Source organism: Struthio camelus, chromosome 1, assembly GCF_040807025.1.
Source record: "Struthio camelus isolate bStrCam1 chromosome 1, bStrCam1.hap1, whole genome shotgun sequence".
NCBI lineage: Eukaryota > Metazoa > Chordata > Aves > Struthioniformes > Struthionidae > Struthio > Struthio camelus.
In genome coordinates this window covers 194,015,241-194,034,621 of record NC_090942.1, presented here as the reverse complement: position 1 = coordinate 194,034,621, position 19,381 = coordinate 194,015,241, and the positions used below count along the sequence as shown (strand labels likewise).

The 19,381-nt window shown below is 42.9% G+C and overlaps 1 protein-coding gene across 3 annotated transcripts in view; it reads right to left on the bottom strand.

Moving 5' to 3' along the window:
• Nucleotides 1-11,942, bottom strand: part of THSD1 (thrombospondin type 1 domain containing 1) — a 29,319-nt gene extending 17,377 nt beyond the window's left edge. Inside the window, exons 1-5 of one of the 3 annotated variants that reach the window (XM_068929921.1) lie at nucleotides 11,752-11,861; nucleotides 7,380-7,484; nucleotides 6,702-6,833; nucleotides 5,500-5,582; nucleotides 4,917-5,053 (exon numbers count right to left, since the gene is read on the bottom strand). In XM_068929921.1, coding sequence (XP_068786022.1) covers nucleotides 4,917-4,974 — 58 coding nt within the window. In that variant the 5' untranslated portion in view covers nucleotides 4,975-5,053; nucleotides 5,500-5,582; nucleotides 6,702-6,833; nucleotides 7,380-7,484; nucleotides 11,752-11,861. Of the gene's footprint in view, nucleotides 1-4,916; nucleotides 5,054-5,499; nucleotides 5,583-6,701; nucleotides 6,834-7,379; nucleotides 7,485-11,751 lie in introns of all 3 variants that reach the window. The other 2 variants (XM_068929919.1, XM_068929920.1) reach the window with 2 other exon arrangements.
• Between the last annotated feature and the right edge of the window lie 7,439 nt (nucleotides 11,943-19,381).

Here is a 19,381-nt window from a genome sequence, read left to right as displayed (position 1 = left end):
TTTGCTTGGAACATGAGGATTTCAGACAGAAAGGTTATCCGAAAAATGGGAACAGCATATATCTATTCCAGATATGAAATATGCTGTGAGACAGCTTTATTTAACTAATTGTTTGGGGAAAGGTTTCTGAATCTTGGACGAAAAGTGCTATGGAAGTGTAAAACCTTAGTTAAAGTAATCTGTTCATAAGTAGTATCAACTGAGAGTACTTTGACTTGTTAAATCCGTTACACACACTTCAAGCCTCAAAGAAGGCTTTACTGAAAAAACATTGAGACTGCCAAGACAAGCACTGAGCAGTCAGGAGATGCAGGACCCATCGCACATAATATTAGACACCTACCACTGTAAGCTCCTATCTCAGTTAGTCACCCTGGATTCACTTCCTTGCCAGTAAGGAAAACTTTCAGGAAGCAATTCATCTGACCAGCTGTACATATTTATATCAGGGTGAGGTGCAGTGCACACTGGAAGAGGCTATTGCTCTTCATCAGCTATAACAAGTGCCTGAGGTAACTAGCTCTAACCACACCCATAACGTCTGAATGTTGCATGCACAGCCTTCCGTGTATGAATCACACATACACCTTACATATATGTATTACAACTCAGTCTTTAATTTGCATCATTTAATACTATTTTTTCCACAGGATTCTGCTTCATTTGGCAGATGGACGGTACTTGCTACCAGGGGGCTCTTTTATTCTCATTCTCTCATGGGTGGTCCCATGTATTATTGACCGCACACCAACCAAAATCCATTCTGATAATACAGAATTATTCATTTCCCCTATGGACTTTTCTATTCTGCTCTTATCATAGTACATTATTAGTGCATTAGAAATACTAATTGAGTTCATCCCTGCAAAGTCCCTGAAAGATGAGTGGATGACACCGTTCTCATTTAGCGTGTTAGGAACTAAGGCACAGACATAAGGGTGAAAACTGCCAAGTATCAACTAATTCTGGATGCCCTGTTTAAGAAACCTAGGACCTGATTTTCAAATGCAACAATCTTTTCGACATCTACAGCTGGCTCCCATTGATCTTAGCTGCAGTGAGCACATGGCATCCCAGCAAACCTGATCCCAACTTGGACATTGAGAGAGCAGGAAACAAACTCTGAACGCCTGTGAAATACAGCTCTGTATGATTTGCCCAGGACCGCATTCTCATTACACCTCATTTTTTGGTTCTGTCATCCTTGCCTGCCCACATCTCCCAATGCTGCTCCCTTGACTCCTGCTGTCACCCCTGTCAATCTCTGTTGGGTACCTTCTCAACTCCACCCTATTGCCCTGGTACTCCAAACCCCTGCTCCCACCTCTTTCCCTTATAGCTATTCTACCTTATCCTTTTCCTTGGGCCTGCATTTAACTCCAGCAAGTCCCCCCCTTTCTCGCACACCTCTAACATGCCAGCGAGGGGATCGGAGAGCACAGGACAAGCAGTCCTAGCACGTGACGTTATGAACGTGGGGGAATTCTGCTATGCTGGGCTGCAGTGTACACAGGATTGCGTGGCATTGGCAAGAGGAGCCACGGGAGCTGGGACAAGCTCAGCCCTTCAGAAAACTTAGTCACTAACTCATCTACAAGGTCTTAGAAATGGAACAAGTTTGGGAAAATCTTTACTGGGACAGCAAAGGGCAAATCCTAGACCAGAAGGATGAACTCTCTCACAAATATAACTTCCTGCAAGCATGCTAGAGTTTCCCAGTGAAATGGTTGCAAGCTGTTTTTTGTTTCTTTAAACATGAACAAAATGATGTATTTTTCTGCAAAGGAACTGGCCAGATCCACCTTAGCTGAAATACTAATAGGAAAAAAGAAGTTGACCCATGGCAAAAACCCAGCATGGACAATTTCAACTTCGAGGTTTAATTTTTTGGCAAAAGCACTCAACCAAAAGTAACTGAAAGCATTGATGACTGCACCTGCTACTATACTGTCCTTACTCTCTCGCACTTTTTTTTTTATTTGAATTGGCCCATACCAGAAGAAATAAGACAAGTGTGTACGTGTGGGGGGAAGAGCGGAGAGAGGAAGGGGGACTGCCCTGTAGCTCCCATCAACCCTAATGTGAATCACTTGAGAAAAGATGAAAGTAAGCATTAACAGAGGACGCTCTCACAGCGTTGCAGAGCTCCAGCTGACACAGCCTCAGTTCACAGGATCCCTTCTCCCATCTTTGTCTAATAACACAAGAACTCTGTAGTCATAGTGGGCTCACAGAGTGTTCTGCAATGCTCCAAAAGTCACCAGTCAGAAGTAGCCAGCTTCCGCTGCATGTTCCTTCAACTGCTCTTCAGCCTGCTGTGCAGACATGACCGTGTTGCAAGTCAAAATTTGGTCCCAGTTGTTTGGACAGCTGATCAGGGGCAGCTTTCAATGCATTTGTATATTTTTGGTTGTCATTACAATAGTTTTCCATTGAATGGAGTCTGGCTGTGGCGCCAACAATCTGCCAGTGGAGTCTATACAAGACCTCACTCTTAGAAAGATCAAAAGGAAAAACTTGTTTTCACTGAAGAGTGGGGAGAACTAATTGAGCATGTTATTTTGATATGTATTTATTTTTAAATTGTGTTTACGCCAACTTGGGTTGTGATGTTGGCTTGTGAGCCACCAGTAGCTCAGAGCTATAAAGAACAAACATCAGAAACACTGATGAGATAAGAATACTGGTTTGTTGTTGTTTGTTAAGTTTTGGGGGGGTTTGTTTGGGTTTCTTTTTTTTTAAAACAGCTTTACAGTCATTTTCCTGGGTATACTGGTACATTTAAAGTGCAATCTTGGTGTAAAATAGAGAAGTAGATGAGTGAAATAGTCATTTAAAAAGTACGTACATGTGATACTCTCTCAAAAGTGCGTATATGCAGAACTGTTTGGAAGTTTTATTATGAATTATGGACTGCGTATATGCAGAACTGTTTGGAAGTTTTATTATGAATTATGGACTGCTCTTTGGCTGGCAATATGGCAAAATATGATGCACCTATAGTCTTCAGTGCAGACTTAGCTCCTACAAAGTTCGGAGGTAAAAGCTATTATTCCTGACTCAACTAGTCATGCATGCCTACAGGACTGGCTCACTAAGAACTTGCGGATACTGGAATCATTCATCTCAGTTGTGAATTCACCATGCATCTTCACTGTGTCCCCCACTCAGTGCAGCATTCCTAACTAGACTAGTTAACTTCGTTCTACCAAAACAACAAATGGCAATAAAAGTCAGGCAAGTGTCTCCACCTCTATTGAACTTAGCTTCATCTAAAAGATTGCAACTCTGTTCTTTATCCCTTCTAGTGATCCCTTGTTCTAGTGCAGAAATTGAGCAAGCATAGGGGCATGAATAGTGCATATGCTCAGCTATTCATAATAACCTACAGTCAGATTTTTCTCACCCGTATAAGGGGAGCAAATTACTTACATTCTTGGTCCATTTCTCTCCTCTATAAGATATCTTCAGCCCTTTGGTGTGTGAACTGCTTGCTGCCTGCCACAGCTCATTCCATAACTGGGGATTAAACAGTCTTTTTCCATGCTACAGACAATATTTCAGCAGTGCATCACTTAATTCTTTATCATGGTTTGGCAATGTATTGTAAATGTCAGAACACCACCTGCTTTTAAAATAGGAGTCTAATTTTCAAAAAAGATATGAATAATTTAGGAATTAAGAGTTCCATCTTCAAAATTTCTAAATCATGGTGTAGTAAGGAGTTAACTGCCTTCTCAAAGCTACTTTCTACTTGGTATATTCTGAGAAAAGACAGACATCATGCATTGGATGCACCTCAGCTGGATGTAGCTATCATAGTTGTCTAACTTAAACTGGATGTCTAGCCTCCCTAGGTACTGATGGAGAGAAAGAGGTGCTTTCTCATTCAGCACACCTCAGACTGTGGATGGGTTGAGTTGCCCTCAAGATGTGCCAATTTGTGTGTAGACTACTGGAAGGAAACTAACCAGTTGCTACAGACCAGCTGCCTAATTTTAGATGACTAAAACGGAATGAATATGAATCCCGTCCTTTGGCTTCTTACATGGTGCAAGGAGAGAGAGAACACGGCTGACAACTTAAGTTCATTGGATGGGGGCTCACTCAATCAAATGAAGTTGTCTATACTGTAGATGCTTACATCTGAGCTAACCACTGTAGGCTCCTTGAATAGTTAATGGAGAGAAACAGGCACTTGTATAGCACAGTCCTCCCACTCTAGTATGGACACCTGAAATAGGGTAGGTGAGTCACACACTAAAAGCATCTGTTTCTCTCCGTTGATGATAAGGGGATCCAGTATGACTAGCTTCCATAGTACAGACGTCTAAATTGGGGTGAGGTGAAACTTTCTCTTCCCACCTCTCTCTACTGACTGTATAGAAATCCTTAGCTCCTAAGCAGAATCCTAACATGAGAGACTGTATGTACTCACTAAAGTGTACCCACCCACAGAGTCAGAGAGGTGAAAATTCATGTCTACCTCACTGTATACTAGCTTCCCCATACTGACAGGCCCTAGTGCTCTGCAGTATTTTACCCATGGTCTATGTTACATGGCATTTAATGAATGTTATGAAATACAAGGCTTGCAAGAGAGCAGAGCTCTATTTGCCACTTCTAACACAGCCAGTCCCTCAATGATGCCCACAGAAATCTGTTAATTTATCATGCTTATTTCTTTGAGCACATTCACAGCAGGAAAGGTTCCTGCCACCCTGATCCAAAGGTGCAGTTTATGCAAGTCATATTTTATACCTATATGTTGCCTAAGACCCAGACTGAATTCTGTGTACATCAGAAACTGCCTCTTTGGCGCTCCTCTTTCAACAGATCATCTGTTAACAGCACCATCCAAAAACACCCTGTGAATAAGCATCTCTCAGTATTCCCTTTATAGATCTGATACTCACCATAGTCACAGAGCACTACTAACAATAGATTTGAAAAATCTTTCAACATCTGTTTCATTCTGACCAGTGAGATCCCAGGTCCTTTTACTCCTCATGTCCTTCTTCAGCTCCAAAGGGCAAGCACTTTCCAAGAACACCTGAAAGATTAAAAAGTCACACCTGCATTGATTTCACTTCATAAAATATGTAAAGGAAGATGTCCCACTGATAAGTAAAAAAAAAAAACAAAACAAAAAACACCCAGTGTTAATTAACACTTTTTCCTCCTATTTACCTAACAATTATTAACACTGTATTAATAGACTTGATTAAGTACAACTACAATTCACGGCACAATAAACTTCCATTCCTAAAATATCAGCTCCTGACCTGGAATAATAAAGGTAGGTCACAATGATTTTCCTTCCCACTGCAGTAACTGCTATTGTACATGTCTAACATGGCGGGGGGGGGGGGGAAGGGGGGTGGAAAGGTGGATGGAAATCAAGACTCGTGGCAATTAAAAAAAAAAAACACAAGTATTTTATACAAAATATAAAAAACATCTAATGGTTAAAAGTAGGAGTAAAACAAGCACTCTGACCTCAGCACACGTAGATATTGCAGGTTTACTGCTGCTACACAACTCATTACTTTCATGCTTGAAAGCAGTTGACAGTAAGACACCTAGTTTTAAAAAAAAAAAAACACTATCATTTTGGTTCTCAGATTGTGTTGTTATTCAGATCTAGCAACATGTTTAATAATCTTACTATATTTACTGTTACTTTTTATGTCATTCAGATCGATCAGACGGAGAAGATGCTAACTTTCAGTTTCCTCCATAGATTTTTAAGTTTATACTCTCTACAGCATTGGTTATGCCCCCCCTCCCCAAAAAAACCACACACACCCCAATTTGGAAAGTTTCTCTTATATTGCATTTCGCTCACATTTTTTCCTTCAACTTGTGCAGATTAAAAGAATCACAATTTTATTTCAATGTACTTTAAACAAGTCCTTACGAATCTCACAACAATCATAAAACAGGTTGGAAGCACAAATGACAGCAGCAAAACCAACAATTTGCTTCAAAAATAGAAGTAAGGGAGAATCTAAAAGGAGAAGACCTTGCCCAAAGGAACCATTCTCAAAACATAAGAATTGCTCTCATTTGCACTGTATAGGAATGTCAGAAAACCAGAGCCCTACTGTGCTCGGCATCACTCAAACATGCAAGGAAGTTCTTGTTCAATAATTTTTACAATATAATTTTATGGGACAAATCTGGTACTGCAGCAGAAATAAGTTAGGAGAGTGCAAAACTCAGATTCATAGAAGATGTGAGGTTGGAAAAGACCTCTGCAGAGCAAATATAAAATGTAAGAACCAGTTTGATACAGACCAGGTATAATTCAAGGAATTATAAAAATAATGAGATATTTCAACAATAAGATCGTTAAACTTGTTGGACTAAAACATAGCAGACATATCCTTTAAAAGCTTTTTTAATTATTTTATCATCCCCTCCTGTATCTTCTGTGCCCATTTTCTCTCCAGATTCTCTTATGCACACAATTCAAGTGGCTGGAGACAGTTTCCAGGAAAAAGATTAGCGGTAGCATGCAGGGCTTTGCCAAGGCATCAGGAAAGGCCATTACAGTAATAGCTGTACATATTTGAAGGAAATAATCATCATCTCACCCATGAGCTTGACAAGGCTCCAAAAGAGAATTAGATAGTGACAGTGATACCAAGAACACCCACAGTTTCATTTGATACGCTGTAAATTATAGGGATACAAACCTTATGCCTCAAGACATTGGTAGACTGTTAACAGAGCGTGGTTAAGAATCACCTCTTCCCGGGGCAGGTTGCTCCGTAATTGCAATTTCCATGTACTCCTGAGTCTTCCTTCACAGCATACGGTACTGGCTACTGTCAGGGACATGATATCATATCAGAGGCTCAATATATTGATAGTCTGCTAATTCATTTCATTAGTCATTACTAATTACTAATCAGGGCATTTTCTTAAAAAAAAGCACACAAAGAATCAAAGTGGTCTAATTTTAAAAAAGCAGGTTTAGTAAAAAAAAAAAAAAGTGATAGATGAGACATATAGCATAGTCACTGAAGGAAAATAATAGAAGTTACGTGGCATTTTTAAAAACTGCACTGAACTTAAGAGGGAAAAAAAATGTTTTACGGGGAACAATCATCAGTGTGCTGAACGATCTAATAGATACTCTCCATTTCTAGTTCTCCTAGCTGTATATTTTTCAAATGTTTTCTATAAATATTTTTTTAGATAGTCACACACTGATGGGTAAAATTTGAAGAAACCCTAACTTCTATCTAATCAGTGCCACACTGTAGAAAGGAAATAAAGATACTGAAGGAAGGGAAGAATCCTAGGGAAGAATCCTAGGGAAGAAAGAGAAAAGATTGGGTGGGAGAATACTCTTGAGCTACTTGCCATACATTTTAATTTGTGCATGTCAGCTTGACAGATGGAAAGACAGCGTGGTTCATTAGACAGGGCACTGGAGTGAGACACGGGAGACCTGACTTCTGTTCGTCGTTCTGCTATTGTCAAATATATGATGTTAGCAAATTGCAGCACTAATCCACTCCTCTCTTTCCCATCCCATCCCTCCTATCTTGTACTTAGGGTATAAACTCTTCAGGATAGCGACTCTTTCCAAGCAAACTTGTGGATAAAGCCTAACACCAGGGCTTTTTGATGCCTCAGTAATACAGATCGTTAACTAGAATAATAACGTTCTTCCCTTTTGCCTTTCATCTGCCTTATCTCGGTTCACTTCGGAAAAGACACCGGAGACACGTACAACACAGCGTAATGCAGGCAACACCCAAGCTGAAACTGGGGTATTTGAAACAGTACCAAAGCTAACTTCCAATTAATTATATCATGCACCTCTAAAGTCTAGCCCTGGGCTAATTTATGCTCTGTAAGCCTACGTTGTCACTGGACTGCTACTGGAGCCCCTCTATCTAGCATAATGCTAGACGAGGCTACGAGCTACAATACAGCTTTACTTTCAAGTGAAGCAATGATTAAAACACGTTCATGAAGTTTGTCTGAGTTTTTGCCTTTTGCTAGCCCAACTGAAATAGCAGCTTGTAATGAAAGAATTGCTAATTCACAGTATAATCAAGAGATTGCAGTCCCCCATTTCTAGTTCCATATTCCCCCTCTCCTTTTCCTCTTTCCCCACATGCTCCTCTCCTTGCATTTTCTCTCCTCTTCCTTCCTCTGTCTCAGTTTTGTACATACTTTGCACTGACCTGTAAGCCTGGTTCACATTTCTCTCTTCTCCTCTCAGTCTTCCTCCCTCAGCCAACTTCTTCCTGGAATTCTTCTCATTTTTCTTCTTAAAAATTCCCTACATCTTTGCATTCTGCTCTATCATTGTTCCCCTTCTCCTACTCAGATAAGTTTTGCTTTTCAAGGCAGACAGTGCATCTTAAAATGTACGTTTCTATTCAGATCTTTTACATCAAGTTCATTAGCTTGATGAGATGAAAAAAGATCCAAAAGAGCAGGCTATCAGACTTTGAATAACTGGCTTTTTAAATTTATTACTTTAGTGGATTAGCATGGTCTAAGACTCTATTGTATGAGACACTACAGTAGCACAGCAACATAAAAAGATGCTTTCTGTTCCAAAAGATGGCATAATGGGCTGCTTGGAAATGGAAGACTTCCTCTCCAAAGTAAGTCAGAAATGACAGATGAGAAAGGGATATACCATAAAGGGCCTAAGGAAACGAAGACCAAGAGGTTTGTGTATAATGCAAAAGACACAGGAGAACTTCAAGTCACTGCTCTGCGACAGATCGCCTGTGTGATATTGGTCACATCACTTAGTTTCTCTGTGTCATAGTTCCTCACTGGAAATACTACTTCACTGCCTGATACGGGTACTGTGAAGATAAATCCTCCACAGTCTGTAAGGCTTACGGACACTACAGTGTCAGGAACCATATGAGCACCAAAGATACAATTAACAATTTTATTTACAATTTTTGTTGTAAATAAAGTAATAGAAAAGGGGACATACTGACTATTAGAGTCACATACATTCAGCTGTTCAAATACTGTCCCTTTTTCTCCACAACCTTGAATTCATAAATTGTTTTGAGATCATTCTGGAGATCCCACAAGTTTTATAAATAAATAACAAACAAACAACAAACCACTCACAAGCCTACTGGATTTTATGCCTTCCAGCGCTTTTTGCAGCAGTACCAGAAGTCCAAAGAACAGACACAATGGTTCACAAGCCAGCCACCTCATCCTAGTGCTACAACCAGCTGGTTTATGACAGATAACCATTTGTTACTAACGCCCTCAGCTGCAATAATATATTTCTGCTTCCAGCAACTACTCCTTCTTCGTAAGGAAGACGAGAGGCAAGTTAGGGCTGCAGTTAAGAGAAGGCCATCAGGAATTAATCAGCTATTCCATGAAAAAACACTAGTTTTTTATATAAAACACACTGAACCTCAAATCTCTGCGCTGTCTAGAGCCTGCTCCGCATGCAGGCTAAGGTGGACAGCCGCTTTGACGGATCCCACCATCACCCTAACCCCTACGAGAGCGCTCCCTGGCTTTTTGGGGTAGGGAAGAGGGGCGTCCCCATCCACCTCACCCCGGAGAACGGCCCCGAGGCACAGGAGACGGCTTGGGAAGGGGCGCGTGGAGGAGGCAGGGCAGGGCTCATCCTCTCGGAGCCGGCAGGGGTCTGCTCCCCCTCCCCACCCCACTACCTCAAGTGGCGGCACAAGCCGCGGCCGCCCCCAGGGGACCAGCCGGGCTCTGCAGTGACACTGTCAGAGAAACGAAGTCACCTATACAAAAGTCCAAGATGAGCAAAGTGTTGTCAGAACGTAAAGGGAGCGGGGGGGACCCAGATGCAAAACTGTTTCCTTAATAATTCCTTAACGTTAGTAAACATTTTTTCAGTTGTGTTTATAACCCAAAATTTGCATGGCTCTGGTTATGCATGAGGGAGCGACAACGAAATGGGCTAGAGACGCAAAAGCCTCACAGCCCCTAAATCGTTCCTCCGTTTGCCATAAAGAGGTGGCCAAGCAGCATGAACAGCAAAAAGAAATCTGTACCTGCAAGATTTCTGTAAATTTAAGATATTTTGTCTGTATGTCAGGAAAGAGATTAATTATTTTCAACCAGCATGCGCTTACTGCGGTGCAGGATTAGCCTGCTATTGAAGTGCTCCCACCTGCTGGGAATTTCAGAACTTCGCCTATAATCGTCCACCTCAGCATTAAAGAGGGAGTACCTCAGGTGTGCATCACGTTTTATCCAAGTCTAATCACTGCTGACCACTCAGGGCCAGACATGTGCTCCTTCCAGGATGGAACTGAGTTTAGGAAGAACAGCATATGATGTGATGCCTGCTCTGCCACAGCAGGGGGCTGGAGCTGCCATCCTCAAAGGCATCTTTCATTCTTATTTACACATCAGACAGTTTTATGTTGTTATCAGATAATGATTTTATTAAAATTAGGCATCTAAATTCAACAGCCTGAAACAGATAGCGCCAGATTTTCTGCGTGCAAGAAAGAAGAAATTATTAGCTGGAAAGTCTATTTTCATCAACATTTGGGGTCTGGTCTCACAAAACCCTGGGATTTCTCAGCTCCTATTTATACGAGCTCAGCAATTCGAGAGCTGGCCAGCAACGTGCATCCTTTGAAACACAAGGGCTACAGTACAGTGAATATATGGATGAGAATTACTTTGGAAAATGTACAGTGAAAATAAGTTTATTAAGCATAGGGGGATTTGGGAGAACATCCAAACAATAATAAGTAATGGATGCGAAGAATTAAACGCATCTGATCACCCCATGCACGGCATGAGAGACAGAATGCAATCGCCCATTCTTTTCTTCTTCCTGCAGATTTTTTTTTGTCTTGTTCATTGTGGGATCCCTTTCCGCTGATGTTTTTCTTAAAGATCATTGTAAATGCAATATATGTAATTACCTACTTGAAATAGTCAGAAGTACATCTGAGAAGCAGGTCTGAAACACCATGAACTATCAGCCTTAAAAGAGCACTGGAAAGCTGCTTACTGGGCTTTCCAGTGATTTCGCCCCATACCCACGCGCCTCTTGTCTGTCTGCTCTGAGGACCGATGCCATGCAGAAATCACCAGACACAGGGAAAAGCGCTATCGCCTACTCTGGTATTTTTGTTACTCCGCACCTGTGGTAACTAGGGTCAGGCACTCGGGCACGACAACCCCTGCCCCAAAGGCAGAGGTGATCACAGGCAAAGGAGGATAAATACGGAAACAGAATCTCGAGTTAGAGGTGTATATATATATATATATTTTTAATCGGAAATAACTTCGCGCTGCAGCGCACGGAGCGCCCGACGGCGCCCGGCAGGGCAGCCCCCCCCCCGGCGCGGGGGGCGCCCAGCGGCACCCTCCGCGGCCACCCCGCTCTCTCCGAGCCCCAAAACCGCGCGGAATTCGCCCAGAAGCGCCCGAGCCCGCCCGCGGCACCAGCTCCGGCGCCGCTTTTGCGGGGAAACCCCAAATTCGCGCAACCCCCCCCTCCCCTCCGCCCCGCTGCAGCGCAGCGCCGCCGCGTCCCGCGGGGCCCGGCCCGACCCCGACGTGCCGGCGCGCAGCGCCCAACGGCTCCCGAGCCCGCTCCGCCCGGCGGGCGCCGCCGCCTCTCACACCGCCGTCCCCGCAGCGAGAAGCCGCGGCTGGGCGCCCCGCGGAGCCGCCTCGGCCACCGCCGCCCGAGCGGCAGCGGGGCGCTGACAGGCGGCGGGTGCCCTCACTCACCTCCACAGGCGGCGGCGGCGGCCGCTCGGCTCAGCCCGGCCGGGCAGCGCGGAAGGGTTAAATGGAGGGTGCGAGGCGGCGCAGCCCGCGCCCCTGGCGGCGGCGGCGGCGCGAGGCGCGGCCCTGAGGGGAGCAGAGCAGAGCAGAGCAGAGCAGAGCAGAGCAGAGCAGAGCGGGGGCGGCGCCGCCCTGACGAGGGGAGGAGGAGGAGGAGGAGGAGGAGGCGGTGCCGCGCCGCCCTCACAGGCCCGCCCGGCCCCGGGCCGGCCTCGCCTCGCCGCTAGTTCAGCTACAATAAGGGTGGGCGTGAAATTAACGATAGGAATGGAAGTAATTTCCTACTTTTTCAGCCCCTCAACTGAAAACAAACCGAACCCCCTTTCAGAGTTCACTCGTAGCGTCTCCGTGGCCGGGCGAATAAAGCTTCCGAAAAAACGCGAGCTTCTCTGCTTCACCTAGACACCGAAACCGAGCAGGAGACGAGGAGCCCCGCCGCCTCCGTCCCCGGCCTTCCCACTGCCGCTCTCCTCGGGTCAACGCGCACTAAAAACCCTTTTCCATGTGCGAGCTGGGGTCCGCAGTGCCTGAAGCTTCAAAGGCAGACTGCCATCGGGAGTACCGTCAACAACGTTCAGGGAAGCAAGATAAACACCCACTTAGGAGCTCGGGCTGGGCGCCGCAAAGCAAAGACTAAAGTATCACTGTATCAGAAAGATTTTTCAAGCTGTTTTTAAGCCTTTTAATTTAAATAACCTGATAGTCTCCTCTTTTATTTTAATAGACGTGCATATGGTTCCTTAGCTCCGGTCTTACCTCAGTCTTTTTGGGGGTCACTATGATTTTGTCTGATTTCTTTGTTCCGAGGAGAAGGAACGTGCACGTGCGCGCACGTCCAGTCCGCTGAAGGTAAATTCGCTCCATTTCACCAGCAGAAAAACATCACAGAAGATGCGGCTACACGACCTGCTCGTGTTTCACGAGGACGCGGTGCAAGCCTTTCCTCGGGCGCTGAGGAGCCTGCCCCGTCAGGCCCTGGTCTGGGTGTCAGGTCTGGCTGCAAGAAGGTGGCTCCGGCCAGCACCACCGTGGGGTGACTGATGTGCACGGGCGTAAAGAGTTGTGCCGGAAGCTCATGTCGCATCTATCAGTCATCTAAGGTACCAACAGACACAACTGGGTGCGACATGATACAGGGCTTGCTTTGAATGAAACTGTTAAGAAGTCACACACATTAATAAAACATTCGTGTCAGGTGAGCGACGATGAAGAAGTTGAGCGGAGAGGGAGCGTGCCGCAAATGACTTTCTGCGCTGAGAAGTCTGCTGAATTCCCACGACCGAAACGCACGTCTCACCCGCCGCCTGCGTTTGACATCTGAAAAAAGCCTTATGTCGGTGAACGCTTTGCCAGGCTTTTTCCCCTTTGAACAAGGTTTTTTAAAAACTTAATCGCTAAGAAAAAATGTCATTCTTCCATTGTATTTCAGAGGAGAAAATAAATAAATTGACAAAGCAGGAAAGAGTCTGGAACATGTGGCAATATGTTTTACTCATAACACAGTATTTGGCTCTTCTGTAGTGCCTTTGATCCAATGGCCTTCAAGTATTTTACAAGTTATAAGTAATCTTTGGTCCTGTTGTCTCCCGCTCCTGATGAAAAAGGCTTTGTCCTCATTTTTATGCCTGAGTAAGCTGATTCACTGAGATTATGCTGAAATTGTAAAGGCAGAGACAAGATCAGGACCACAGATCAGGTCACTGCACTCCCCGTTGGTGCCTTCTTTAGACCCGTCTTGCCTTTGTGTCAACGTTCCCAAAAAGGGACACAGTCCAAAAAATAGTGATTAAAAAACACAAGTCTTCTCTACGATTACACAATAGAAATTGTAAAGAACCCAGATAACAGAAGGATGAGCACAGTATAAATACACAGACCACATTATTAAACCCTTTGAAGCGTACTGGATTATGTTTGCACATAACACACCTGCTGTGATGCTAAGGACTAAGATCTGTCTTTGTTAGCATGCCGTCCAAATTTCATCGGGAACATATTTTTCATTAAAATACTTCAGCAGAGCTGATCTCTGAGGCATCTGGTTAGCAGCCGATAAAACGTCTGGTTCCTTGCTGCTAAAGTTGGTTTCCCTGGAGAGCGAGAAACTAATAACAGAAGGGACAGGAACAAGAGGGAACAAATGAACACTCATTTAGCCCCAAATCCTAATGTCAAGAACAAAAAGAACGGAGACACCAAGGGAGGCAAAGAGAAAACGATCTTTAGCTGCTTCTCTCTAGCAGTAGCGGCATGGGTAATAAAACAGCAGGAGAGCATGCAAACTGATCACACCTGAGACCAAATCCAGGCTAGCAGGGAGGAGAGCTGCATGGCGGAAATGCCAAAGGTGGCAGCTACAGGAAGGGTCAGGCTGGGAAAAGGATCCTGGAAATGGCAACACCTGCACAAATGGGATCATCTGTTTTCTAGTTGCAGATAGCTGTGAAGAAACGACTCCAGGTGCTGGGGCAGTGTCTGAGGCTGGTAGTCTCCCTCCAGTGGGCACAGGGTGACATGCTGGCTGGGGTTATCTCTTCTGTCAGCACAGTTGGGCTGAGAAGAAAATGTCTTTTTTTTTTTCTTTGGCATAGAAACAAGATAATGTACTAGTGCCTTTTGGGCACAGACCTCCAGATCTGAAAACAAACTGGTTGGCTACCTAGTTATCTCTCTGCTATGGTTAGGGGGAAGAGACGTGACTTTGTGCGAGACTTCAGTCTGAGGGAAATATGCCCAAAGTCCCCTGTTGCTGATACTAAAATGTCCCCAAACTTCCCAATACTAGAGGTAACCATATCCTAACTCAAGAATCGAAGGCAAGAGAAAGCTCTGTTTGCCTTCATCTGTGCTGACAAGGAAGAATTAATCCTGGGACCCCAAAGCAGTGGTGGCTCAGATGCATGCTATCTTCACAGACTTAGTATTTTTTATGAATGAACAAGGTAAAGTCCAAAGCACTGACAAAAATATTTGGTGTTTTAGAAGGAAATTTCAGAAAGCTAAAAACAATGAGAAACTGAAACCTGTCCTTGTGGAAATGATAACTGTGAATTGTTCAAGAAAATTTCTCAGGCTACCCAAAAAAAGAAGGCTTCACTGGTTAAAAACCTACAGTCTTGACTGGAGAAGTGAAAAGAATGCTATCCACTTAACTGTAGAATGCATATAAATTATATTTAAAGTATAAATTACAATTTATAATAATCATTATAAATCAGAACTTATAGAAATTCATTATAATAGTAATTATAATAGTTATTATAACAAGTATCTAGCATTTTAAATTATTACAATTATTCTAAGTCAGAAGCATGAAACTCATAGAGAACTCAAACACAAGATTGGCAGTCAGCAATGTAAAGAGCGATGACGATTCTTAGGATTTTTAATATCTATTTGAAACGGAAAAAAAATCCTAACTATCCCACTGATCTACTAGTATTTGATAAAATATGACTTGTCAATTGCAATGCAAAAGAAAGACAGATGTTCAATAACTATTTCAATAACTATTTCTCTTCTTTTGGGGGGAAAAAACAGATGATAGATGCATATTCCAAGATGGCAACAAAATACTTCCAATTCCAATATAAATTTGAGAATATAAATTTGAGAAATATAAATTTCTCCAATATAAATTTGAGAATGTAAAGTGATAGCCATTCAAGTTAAACAATTTAAAATGAGTAGGTCCACGTAACTTGCACCCAGCAACTTGTAACGTGTTTTTTTCAATCAATTAGCCTTTAAATGCTGCAGAAGCTTCAGAAAACTGAAAGAACACTCATGCTGGGTTTTACTGTTTTAGTTTTGGTTATAAAGTTAAACAGAACAGCCCAGGCCTATATATATATGTGTATATATATGGATGGATGGATGTATTTAAGGCTGTGAGCCTTATACTGATTCTGGGCATCTATCACTGAAGAGTTGACAGTAATGTCATCAATGCCAGTTGACACAGGTAGATGGAAACTATCACTCAGATACAATTACAAGTTTGGTGAATAAAGGTAGCAATGTTATAAAGTAATAATGGTTACATTTCTGTAGGTTATTTGTCTTGGTAACCCATGACATTTCATCCGATGAAATTTCTGCAAAATTAACATAGCATGCATTAAAAGCATTAAATGTTGACCAGCTGGTCTCAAAATGTCATTTTAACAGGGCATTTTTGTACAGGGGGTATATTTACTTAAGGATTTAAGCATGGAGTAGACTTTAGCAATTTCAGAACTTTATCAGTGACATAAAAAAGAACATATCATCACTGCTCAAGTTTTTAGATAACACCCTAATTAGGAGAGTGATAAGAACTGAAACAGGTCACTAACAGTGAGCAATCTGGATCTCTTAGTAAACTGTGCTTTAGCAAACGTATTTTAATGTAGCCCCCATAAAATTACATATCTAGGAGCAAAGAACGCAGGACATGCTCTACTGGCTGTGCAGCGCTCTCCTGGGCGCTCATTCCTTTAAAGGATTTGGGGATAGGACTGAGCTGTTAGCTAAGCATGAGTTCCCACTGACACATCAGCTACTTTACGCTGGCTGCCCACAGGGTTGGAGCAGAAAAAGGTGTCACTTCACTTTTGCAAAGCTTTTGCCGCTATCCCACCTGAAACTCTTGTGACCAAGCACAAGAAGCATGACCTAGATCAAATTGGTATGAAAAAACTTGGGAGGAAAACAAGAGAGAGAGAGAGAGAGAGTCGTTACCAATGACTCACTATCAAAATGGAGAGTTTATCAGGTGAAATTCATTTGTAACTATGCCAAAGTAATCAGCCACACAAAGAGAGCATGAAGGGCCAGCTGACATGGCAGCAGATGTGCAGAAAAGCCTGTGGAAGCTGAAGGGGTCCCGCAGGGCCAAGCCCTAAGACTTTCCATCTACACTGTTGGTTAATAGCCCTGCTGTAGGTCAGGCTCATGGTTTTTCTGCTGTGCTTAGCAGAAGTCTAGCTTGGGACATCTGCTGGTAGATGAGGCTGTAGCACACTTAGTCTAGAGCAGTTTGTACAGAGACCTCCCCCAAGCCTCCATTTTCACTCCTTCTTAGGATACCCATGGGGATATAGAGCCTAGCAGAAGTCTGCATCTGAGTCATGTTTGCATCTAAACTACGTGGGTGGTAAGTGAGCTGAGCGTGAACATAGGTTCAGGCACAGGTTTGACAGTATAGACATAATGGAAGCCAATAAAGATAACGCAATGGTTGGGGGTATAAAATCCCAGGAAATATGGGGAAAGATGCACCCCACCTCTGTAACTAGCACTTTTGCAGTAGCCTTTCTTGGCTCAGTTCTGGTGCCCATAGTTCAAGGTGGTCATTAGCTAACTATGGAAAACCCTTGAGAGGAGTAGAAAATAGGAAAACGTGGTGGGCAGAGAGACTCCACCTGATTTATCTGTTTAAGAGACAGTTATAATGTACTTGCAGGACACCTGGCCGGAAGGGAACACACCTTTTAACAGCATGCTTTAAATATAAGGTCTGAGGCCTGGAAGTTGAAGCCAAACAAACTCTGATTACATGCACTGAAGACATTTTTACAGCAGGTAAAAGTCTTTGGAATAATTCGCCAAGAGCTGTGGTGGGATTTCCCAGAAAAAATCAAAATCTCTTATTGTTCCTAAAAGAGGGGCTTTAGTTCAAACACAAATTAATTAAGGGAAGTCCTACAGGTTGTGTTATGCAAGAGGTCAAGCTAGAGGGTCATAAGAGTCTCTTCTGGCCTTGTAACCTATAAATAGATAAAGCCCCTGCGGAAAAGAAGCGATTATCTTTATCTTGGGCTTTCCCAAAATACTGTGGAAAAAACAATAGGAATGTAGAAAGATCAGAAATAGTCACTTTGCAACAGTTATGCCTAGTTCTGTATTTCTACTGAATAGACCAAAACATTTTGTGATCTTATTCCAGAACACCTCTTAAACTCTTCCTTCTTGCTATCAGAGCATAGCCATACCTAATATACCTATTTTCAAAGCTGCTAACAAGTTAACATTTCATAATTATAACAAAGGATGGGTTTGAAGTCCGCGGGAGTTTTACCATTCTCATTTAATGGGTGGATCAAACCACAGTATCTTTGCAAATTAAGGACCCACCTCAAAATCTCCATTAGATTTTAAGTGAGACTCAAGGGAATTATGCCGCACAGAGAAATGCTGAGCCTGCCTGAAAGGACACACATTTCCCACAGAGAGAGAAAGTGAGAAATGCTGTTATATCTAGGCAATATTTGAAAAGAATTCTACCTAACAGAGTGAATCATTAAATAGCCACAGTATAAATGTCATACTGACAATAGACAAGAACATTTATTCTGTGTGACTGTGCTGCCTTGATAGTCCTTTGTAAATATTCTGTTTACCACAAAAGCAGTCATGGGACTAAGAGAATACTTCACACAGCATGTATCCTCCTACAACCTTTTGGTGAAAAGAAAAAACAACTTCTGTCTTTGATTTTCTAGGAGCATTTATGAATCAAGGAATGCAGGAGCACTGGCTTCTCAGTTTAACTGTTGATTTAAAAAATATAAATGGTAAAACAGCATTCAAATGGAGTCAGTCTCCTTTATTCACTCTCTGAGATAATTTTCCACCTAAACGAACCCCCTCCCAGTATATAAGTACTTCAAGTTGAACAGAACAATCCAAAACCTCTGAATACTTAGAGCCCTTACACGAAAAGCAGAGGCAAAGGACTACGCTCACAAAAGTGCTGCTACTATTCCAGGGGTACCAGCCCCTTGTATCTGCAACTTGTTGTCAAACCTTGCTCTGAGCATGGCAAAGGAGGGTTTAGTTCCCTCTTTTGTCGGGGGAATTTGAAGCTACGTCATTTTCAGTCCACCGGGAGAGAGGAAACCCAAGTTCAAAACTGTTCTTTGGTTTGGAGCAGGGATTTGAAGCAGGATGTTTCTCTCGGGTCTAAATCTCATGAGTGTGTGCTAACTAGCAGGCTATGGAGTATTCTGAAATTGAGGTTTCCTCACTCTCTCCTGAGGTTTTTCTTTTCTTTTTAATTCTTGCATAATACTTTAATTCTAAACCACAAAGAAAAATGACTCTCAAGCCTGCTGGCCAGAACAACTACCTGGGCGGTATGACACTTGGACCTCTGCTCCAAAAAATATGTAAGTATTTCCTTAAAAGAGGAACGCTGCCAACGGACATGCCCAGAATATCCTGTTAGTGTATATACAGCTCATTTGTGGGAGAACAAAATGGTAGTTTAAATCCTCCCAGTAGAGGAAGACCTGAACCTTAAGTTTCTCACACTATACTTGCGTGCGCTAAGCACTGAAAATTAGGATAAAGTGGGAACTGCTACAACAGGAGAAGCAACGTTAATTGTCAGATCTGTGAATCTAGCTCAGAAAAACATTGGAGAGGTGTTCCTCCCAAACAAAACAATGTGATTTCACATCAGCCACACAAATAATTTGGAACCAATCATTCCTGCCTGTTCAGGGTGTCCTTTGAAAGAACTGTCCAGTCCCCAGTGAAAGCCTTCCGGGCTTTAGGAAGCAAGAAACTTCTACTGTTGGCAACAGCC